The sequence below is a fragment of the Marmota marmota genome, unplaced genomic scaffold (genome assembly GCF_001458135.2).
Source record: "Marmota marmota marmota unplaced genomic scaffold, marMar, whole genome shotgun sequence".
Lineage (NCBI taxonomy): Eukaryota > Metazoa > Chordata > Mammalia > Rodentia > Sciuridae > Marmota > Marmota marmota.
Window position 1 is genome coordinate 26,001,000 of NW_026000037.1, and position 9,200 is coordinate 26,010,199.

The following is a 9,200-nucleotide window of genomic DNA, read 5'->3' on the forward strand; positions in this document are numbered from 1 at the left end:
AAGTGGTAATCTTTTCTGATGGAATGTTTGGAAAGAGATTTGTTGTAGGGAGGGAAGTAGGTCAAGTTTGGTGTGTGTGTGTGTGTGTGTGTCTGTTGGAGATCTGAAGGAATGTTTTTTCTTAGTATTTGTTGACATATGGTACTAAGACCTCCCAAAATCAAACAAACTTGCTACATCATTATATTGATAATTAAATCATTAACATCACAGAGCCTGGAAAAATAATAGCTTTCCAATAACACAGAACTCTTTGACCTGTGGGTTGGGTGGAAGAATATTCTCAGTTCCCACTGAACCAGGATGGGAGAGATCAGGACAAAGAATCAAACCCATTTTGCTCTAATAGGAAACTAGAAAATTCTTGGCTAGCTCATATTTAACCACACACCCACATGTGTGTACACATACTCCTTTATTTTGTAATCCAGCTAACATCTATACCAAAGAAAGCATAATTGAGACTTTGCTTTAAAAACCAGGATCTGTATTCCTTTCCCAATTGTACTAGTTGTATGAATACAGACCTTCCTTTATATTTGTGTAAAAGTAGTAGGATATTTCAGGCTGGGCACTACTAATTATTAAGAATGGATAAGGATTTAGTTCTAGAGATCTGCTATACAACATAGTAACAGCAATACTGTATTGTGCACTTTACAATATGTTGAGTCTTTCCAGCGGTGACGACCTCCCCACGAGAACATGCCTCTCGCGAAAGATCTCCTTCATTCCTCTCCGGAAGAGGAGAAGCGAAAACACAAGAAGCGCCTGGTGCAGAGCCCCAACTCCTATTTCATGGATGTGAAATGCCCCGAATGCTATAAAATCACCACAGTTTTTAGCCATGCACAAACAGTAGTTTTGTGTGTTGGCTGCTCCACTGTCCTCTGCCAGCCTACGGGAGGAAAAGCAAGGCTTACAGAAGGATGTTCCTTCAGGAGGAAGCAGCACTAGGAGCAGCCTGAATCAAGATGAGTGGGAAAACATCCCAATAAACACATTTTGGATATTAAAAAAATATATTGAGGAAAATATGTTGAGGATGGATCTCATGTTAAGGTTTTTTTTTTTTTTTTTGTGATGGTCGTACTGGGCATTGAACCCAGGTTCTTGCATATTCTAGGCAAACAGATTACCATTGAGCTACACCTATAGCCCTCATGTTAATTATTCAGGAAGAAAGGAAGGAAAGAAGGAAGGAAATGAGATTTTTTTGAGATGGATATATTTAGTACTATGATTGTGGTGATGGTATCCTGGCTATATGCATATGTCCAAACTAACCAAGAAGTGCACTGTGTATACTTTTTTTGTATATTATACCTCAAAGCTAAAACAACTAACAACAGCAGTAACAACAAAAGAATGGACAATGAGAAAGTACAGGGAAATATTTAACATGAAACACACCTTTTTTTCCTGACTGCAACACTAGAAGAGTGTGGTATGCAGTATAAAGGTGATAGAGAAGCCCCTAGGTAGCTAATTGGTATAACCTCAGGAATGGTGGGCAGAGGGAAGCTCAGTACAGTGAAGAAAGCAAATTGTGAATTTCTTGGTAAATTGTGAAGCAACTGGAAATTTGACTTCAAGGATTTTCCATCACTCCTGCCTTCTAATTTCTTTTACTGCTCTCTTACTAAGATGTTTCAGGACTTATCCCTTCAATGACTTTTACTGAACTTGGATTTTCTCTGTGTAGATCCTGGCTAGGAATGAGGATATAAAGGTGAATTAAAGATGGCTTCTAGTTTGGAGTATCAGGGGGCTCAGCATACAGACGAAGCCAGTCTCTCCAATGTGGTTGAACGCTAGCCTCGGAATAGAAGGAAAATGTTGCATGATATCACTTATATGTGGAATCTTAAAAAGTTTAATTTAGAGAAACAGAAAGTAGAATAGTTGTTGCCAGGGGAGAGAAGTAGGGAAATGGGGAAATGTTGACAAAAGGTACAAACTTTCATTTAAAAGATGAATAAGTCTGTAGACCTAATGTCCAACATTGTAACTATAGTTAATAATGATGTATTATATTCTAGAAATTTGCTCAGAATAGATTTTAAATTTTCTCACCACACACACAAACACACACACACACAAGTAACTATGTGAGGCATATTAATTAACTTGACTGTGTGAATCTTTGTGCTTGGTAGGCTTTTATCTTTTTTTTTTTTTTTTTAATTTAGTATCACTCCTAGCATTTCCCCCTCCCTCCCACCTCCTACTCCTAGTTCCCTTCCTTTATCAATTTCCCTTTGCTTTTCATAAGATACCCCGACCCCATCTTTCTCCTTTGCCTTTCTTACTTTCACATATGAGATAATACATATGACCCTTGACCTTCTGAATTTGGCTTATTTCACTTAACATCATGGTCTCTCCATCTATTTTCCTATGATTGGCATAATTTCATTGCCCTTTATGGCTGGATAAAACTCCTTTGTGTATATAAGGTATACTTGTATCTAAACACCACATTGTACATCTTAAATATATATATATATATATATATATATATATATATATATATATATATATATNATATATATATATATATATATATATATATATATATATATAATTTTTAATGTGTCAATTATGCCTCAAACAAGCTGAAAAAAATCATAAAAAAAGAATTATTAGGGAAGGTTTTATTTACAAATGTAGTCTCTTGGGCCTACTTCATAATTACTGAATCAAAGTTTGCACAGAGCAAATCAATAAGTATTTTAACAAATTCTTCAAGTGAAAATTTTGCTCACTAAACTTTTGAGATCTACTGGAAAAGTGAATGGATGTGAAAAGGTCTTCTGTATAATAATGATGATGTTATGAATTGATTACTATGGAAGTACAGAAATGGGGTGGGGGTAGAATAAAAGGAAGTTCCAAAAATGACACCTGATCCTATCTTAATAAAGAGGAAGACAAGAGTGGGGATGAAGATGAGGGACAGAGTATTGTCCACTGAGGGAATAGCATGATAAAGGGAATGGGGGTGGGAAACAGAATCTTGAAATGTGAAAAAATCAAACTTCCTGTGTAGCTGGAGTGTCAGGGGCAGGAAGAACTAGGTCTCTGAGGATGAACTGTTAGCTTTGTGATGGACAGGAGGAAACTTATTGATGCTCCTTTATGTCACTCTGTTTAATTATAACTTTTAAATTCCTTCCCAAATAAGGGTATATGGCTTTAGGTAAAGATATACAGCCTTTTCCCTCTCATTTTATTTCCTGTAATCCAGCAACTCATAATAAAAATGTGCTCCATATCACAGGATGATAACAGATAAGGCCTTATCAGGTCATTTAGATAACCCTGCTTCCAGACTCAACTATCCTTGGGAATCCCTACCTTTTGATTAGAATAGGGCTGTGAGCTTTTTGATATGTAACTAGAAAGGATGTGGATTATACTTTGGCACTTTTAAAGAAAGCAGGCAATGCCTGTATTCTGGAGGATGAGTATAAAGTAGTTATGGAAAAGAATGTGGCCTCCTTTTTCTCCCGACCTCAATTTCTAGTGTGGCCTGTCTTTGCATTCTTATTAGCATTTTTGTCTTCTTCCATGTTTCTTTTTCTGGACTATGGCAGGTGACGTCTGGATTTTTCTGAAAACAAGATGATTAGGTGGTCAGCCTTATCTTCTTTCCCATGGTTTCATGTTTCTTTCCAGGTTCATCTAGTGTCTTTGACTATCCTAATTTAGGAATGAGACATTTTGCTTGGTCAAGTGCAGGAGTTGATGTAGCCAGGGCAGCTAATCTAGACAAAATAAACAAATAAACTGACAAACTTCCCAACAGCTGCAGAGACCATTATCTGGGTTGTTTTTCTTCACCAGCTATAAAAGAAGCTCTATTCATCAAAACAGTTGAAGTCACTTGAAAAGTTAGCACTTACCATTTGGCTTCTGGAAGACAGCAACATTTGTTTTGTTCTAAAAGTCACCCTTTGTGTAGGGAGCCAGGGATTCAGGTGAAAAGAGAAGAGTGAGCAGTTACAAAAAGGTAGAGAAGAGGACTAGGGAGGCTGAGGCAGGAGGATGGCAAGTTTGAGGTCAGCCTGGGCAACTTAGCAAGACCCTGTCTCAAAATTAAAAATAAAAAGGGCTGAAGATGTGGCTGGATTCAATCTCCAGTACTGGGGGAAAAATGATAATAGAGGAGGTGTTGACGTGGAGAAATATGGGAGCAAATAAATACATTCCTACCCCAACCTCACCCAGTCACGTACATGCTCATTTCCACAAAAGAGTTATAAAAAAAGAAAAGAACTCCAGTTTAGAGGTTCAGAGTATTCCACTCTCAGCCCTATTGACATGGGCAAGATTTTTGTTTGTTTGCTTGCCTCCCCTCCCTAATTGTTCTTTGCTTTGTAAGATGTTTAGCAAAATCTCTGGCTCTACCCACCACTGGATGACAATAGTAAGCCCCTCCTCACTATTCCCTCCGTTATAACAATCAATTGTTCTCAGACATTGCCAAATGTCCCTTGTGTGTGTGTGGGGGAAATCAGCCCCATATTGAGAACCATTGTTCTAGTAGAATCACTCATCATATTAATAAATCAAGCAGATCCAAAGTGTTTGTGTTAGTGATGGGAGGTCAGGATGCTCCAATGGCTGCATATTTGTGGTTGGTAGTTTTCATAAGCAGATCAGGCTTAAGTGGACTTGGAGCATAGTTTCACCCCAAGAATGTGACAGTCACAGCTGCAAGTTGATGGTGGAAAGAAGCAAATCCTTTTGGATAGGATATCCTGTGAGCATAATATGTGACATTCATCGGTTTTTAGAAGTGACCTTAAAGTGTTTTTTTTTTTTTCTTCTGGGGTTCTTTGCGGTTGCTGTCCTCAGGCATAGAATTTCAATTCATCACAGTTGAGTGGAGTTGTTGGAGAAAAACTTTTTTCTCCCTTCATGCAATCTGAGGGTCTTCTCGACAATATGCTAGTGTCCATGAAATAGAAATTCACCTGAACTTCTAACTTGTGGTATTTGATTTTACCTTGAGTCGAGAATGCTCCATTCTTCGGTCTCATCAATCTTATAGTAAAGGTTAAGTTATAGGCTGGTACATGCTACAGAAGGAAATTCCCATGGTTCCAGCCCCCCTGGGGTGGGTCCCAGTGCTGGTTTTAGAGGAAGTCCATATTGCCTTCTCCAAACTGTGCTAAGCCTTTCCTTTGCTCTTATCAGGCTTGCCCTGCCCTTTAATACAATAAGGGCCAAACAATGAAAAAGTAATGGTGAGATTTAGACCAAAAAAAATCACAAAGGAAGGAAATTTTGAATTACTGCTTTCACTCAGGCTCTCATTCAACAGTCCAAGTGTTATCAACAGATCAGGGAATCATGTTATACATCCCACTGTATATAATCACCTATAAATATGCCATTATAGTCTTAGATTCTTAAAATATCTCTATTCTTGAACTGTTAGGTAACAAAATTTCAAAGTACTAGCCAGGATGTCTTGAAGCTCTTGGAAATAAATTATGGACACACTTGCAATTAAACTTAACAGAATGCATTTAGACTGGTAGTTATAATGTTTCTGATCTTTGATCGAATTTAATTTGGTCTAGCCTCTAAAGCCTCTAAAGTTTGGATATCCTGATCTCCTTCCATTTTTGTATTATTGCCATAGTTGGATGTGCACTGGCACATTGGCATTGATATGTAGGGATCAGTTTGCTTTCATCTTTCCAGTGCTGACATCAGTTACATCTCTTTTTGAGAAGCAGTTCAAGTCTGCGGGTTTTTGGTTGCAAGTCAGTTGTAAGCTGGAGATTATATTTGTACTCCATCCCCAGGAGTGTAACTTAACACTGTTGGGTTTACCTTGGCATGTGAAATAGTCATAATAACATTAAACTTCAAAACCTCTAGGACAAAATCTAGGGTTTGAGTTTCCCTAGCCCTTTGCAGAGCTGAAACTTAGCTGGAAAATTACATTTCAATTGAACATTCTATAATGCTCTGAGGTATTGCAATAAATGAGTGTGAAAATGCTGAGCACATCCCGTCCTGGCACTTCTTATTAAGCATCTAACATTCTTGAGTGAAAGTAATATCGCACAGTAATTTAGTTATTAAGACAATAATAGCATATCTTGTCCCGGTGATAAAGTTACCTTTTGTTAACATGTTTTTCTCCCCTATTTTAATAGCTGCATTAAGAAAGGTGCATAATGAATTTTCTCTGAACAGACTGTTTCACATTACTTTCTTCTATCTGATTCTACAATTATATCAAAGACTAGATACAAACTTCTATCATTAGGGCTGGTAAATCCAAAGATTTTGTATAAATATATGATGAACAAGAAGATTCTTAAGTCAGATCTAGAAGGATATATTCTAAGTGTTATTGTTATAAACAAAGGTGGTAGGGTTATTGGTAACTTAAAAAATGTTTTCCTTTTGTGTTGGTACTTTCAAAAATTTCTAAAACTAGCATATACTACCATGTATTTCAAATGTTTTATCATAAGAGGGGAATGGATTCAGCTCCTAGCTGTTTCAAACTAGTCAATCACAGAAATCGAGTATAAATTGTTTTGATCCCAAGAAGATATTAAAATACTTTTTTCATTGCTTAAAAATGCATAAAGGCTGGGGTTTGGAGGGAGAGCAAGAGAGGAAGATTAGCTCTAGATAGGGAATAGGGGTGGGAGGGAAAGGGAGGGAGAAAGGGAATAGCATGGATGGTGAAAGGAGACCCTCATATTATACAAAATACATGTATGAAGATGTGAATTTGGTGTCAACATACCTTATATATAATCAGAGATATGATAAATTATGGTATAATGGTGTATTAAGAATTGTAATGCAAAAATAAATAAATAAAATTTTTTTTTAAATGCATAAAGGCGGGGCTGGGGGCTGTAGCTCAATGGGAGAGCACCTGCCTCGAATGTGTGAGGCACTGGTTCAATCCTTAGCACCACATAAAAATAAAAACAATATATTATCTACAACTAAATATATGTTATATATCATTTGATATATAATATATTATAATACATGTTACTATATATAATAATATATTATATATACTATACATTATAATACATATATATTTAAAAAATGAATAAAGGCAATAGATTTACTCCTAAATTTTGTATAACAAAGAAAGGACAGAGTTATTCTTAGCTTTTGGTTTAGGGTATTCCAAGGGAGATGAGAGTGTATTATGTATTCATTTAAGCATCTCAGGTTGGTTAAACTGAAACAAATGAAAAAGTTTATAATGTATTCAAGAGATATGATTTTTTAGGATAAATGATGCTTGGAATGTATTCAGATAAGTGTTTTTAATTTGATTAAAATGATTTATGAAGGTCACATCTATACAAGAGCAGCCTTATGTTGTAAAGCTTTAACAAAATGAGCACAGCTATTTGTTCTGAACTTTCACGTTCTTTCACCGCATCTATTTTTACCCAAGTTAAAAAAAAAAAAGTCAAAGGGGGAAAAACATAGGCAGAAAGCAAAATGCATATTAATAGCCAATTAGTTAATAATATCTATTTGACTTAGAGTCGAACAATGTGTCCTGTGCCTAAGTAGTGTGGGCAGTTCAAAGCCATTTGAATATTCCACCATCACAATACCTACACACAACAGGCACTTAATAAATATTGGAGTAAATACATAGATTTATTTGTTTTGTGGTACTTGGGATTGAGGGAGAAGGGGAATAGCATGGATTGCCTAGAATTTGCTAGGCAAGTATTCTATCACTGAGTTATGTTCCCAGCTTAAATGCATAGATTTAGAAAAGATATATTATGATAATGAATTTTAAAACATGGAAATTCAGCCCTGTGGGTGACACATACCTGTAATTTCAATGGCTCAGGAGCCTGAGGCAGGAGGATCAAAGTTCAAAGCCAGCTTTAGCAAAAGTGGGGCACTAAGAAACTCAGTGGTTACAAAATAGGACTGGGGATGTGGCTCAATGGTCAAGTGCCCCTGAGTTCAATCCCCAGTAACATGGAAATTTAGAGTAGGAAAGCTCAACTATAAGATATTTTTTTATATATAATTTTATGGTATAATATAATCTCATAATCACTATGTGATATACATATATGTATGCACACACATATATAATAACCTGTAGATCTTCACAAAATTTACCCAGTTGGTAGAGTGCTTGCTTCGCATGTACAAGGCCATGGATTTCAATCCCCAGCACTGAAAAAAAAAAATTACCCTAAATAGTACTTATCCTAATTTCTTATCCTGATTAAGTTGGATACACTCAGATACAGTCTATCTTCCTATTTTTATTTCATTTTAAAAATACTCATTATAATTCAATGTACTTATTTCACAACCCACAATAGGTTTACCCAAAGACTAAAAATTTGGCTTTCCTCAAGGTTCTCAAATATCAGTGTGCAGTAGAAATACTGGGAGGTTTTCTTTAAAACTTCCTGAGGTTCTTCCCCCAATGACTTTGATTTATTAACTCTTGGGGAAGGCCCAGGAATCTACTTTTTTTTTTTTTAATCAAGTATCTCCATGATGGTCTATCCACCATGTTTTTAGAAACATGACATCTAGAGATTTTTAAAGAATTCATCCTGAGAGCTAAGGTTGTAGCTCAGCAATAGAGCACTTGTCTAGTATGTGAGAAGCACTGGGTTCGATTCTCAGCACCGCATATAAATAAATAAATATCCATTGACAGCTAAAAAATATTTTTTTAAAAAAAGAAGAATCCATCCTGAAATTAAACCAGATTAGACAGAAGCATACCATTTTGCTTTGGAACCTCTCATTTCTAGTATCCTCCCTGATTTTTTACATCCAGTCTCCTCCTCCCATCCCCATATTATGTAATCAACTGCCTATATTATTTACTTTAAGAATATTTTTGAAGGCACTTGTTACTCATCAAACAGCATAAATATCCTTTGTTTAAATACCTCAGAGACAAATTTTTCTCTGTTTCTAGGACTGAAAACTATTAAGCTTATCTTAAAAAAAATGGTTTACTTTTACCTTATTTAGGCAATGATTCATGGATCAGATTGTGTTCTCCACACAGCATAAATTTTGTAAAACAATCTCACTCTCAGTTTTATGTAACCATAATTAGATTCAGTTTTATAACCTTCTTATTTAAAAATTTATCTGGTATGAATTTTTATGAAAATTCCTTGAAGTTTTATAAA

The 9,200-nt window shown here is 35.8% G+C and overlaps 1 protein-coding gene across 1 annotated transcript; it reads left to right on the forward strand.

Annotated features, from left to right (window-relative positions):
* The first annotated feature begins 675 nt into the window (after nt 1–675).
* LOC107136680 (40S ribosomal protein S27-like) lies at nt 676–1,013 on the forward strand. Its single transcript, XM_015478961.2, has one exon. The coding sequence runs from the start codon at nt 706–708 to the stop codon at nt 955–957; it is 252 nt and encodes an 83-aa protein (XP_015334447.1). The 5' UTR covers nt 676–705; the 3' UTR covers nt 958–1,013.
* The last annotated feature ends 8,187 nt before the right edge of the window (nt 1,014–9,200 follow it).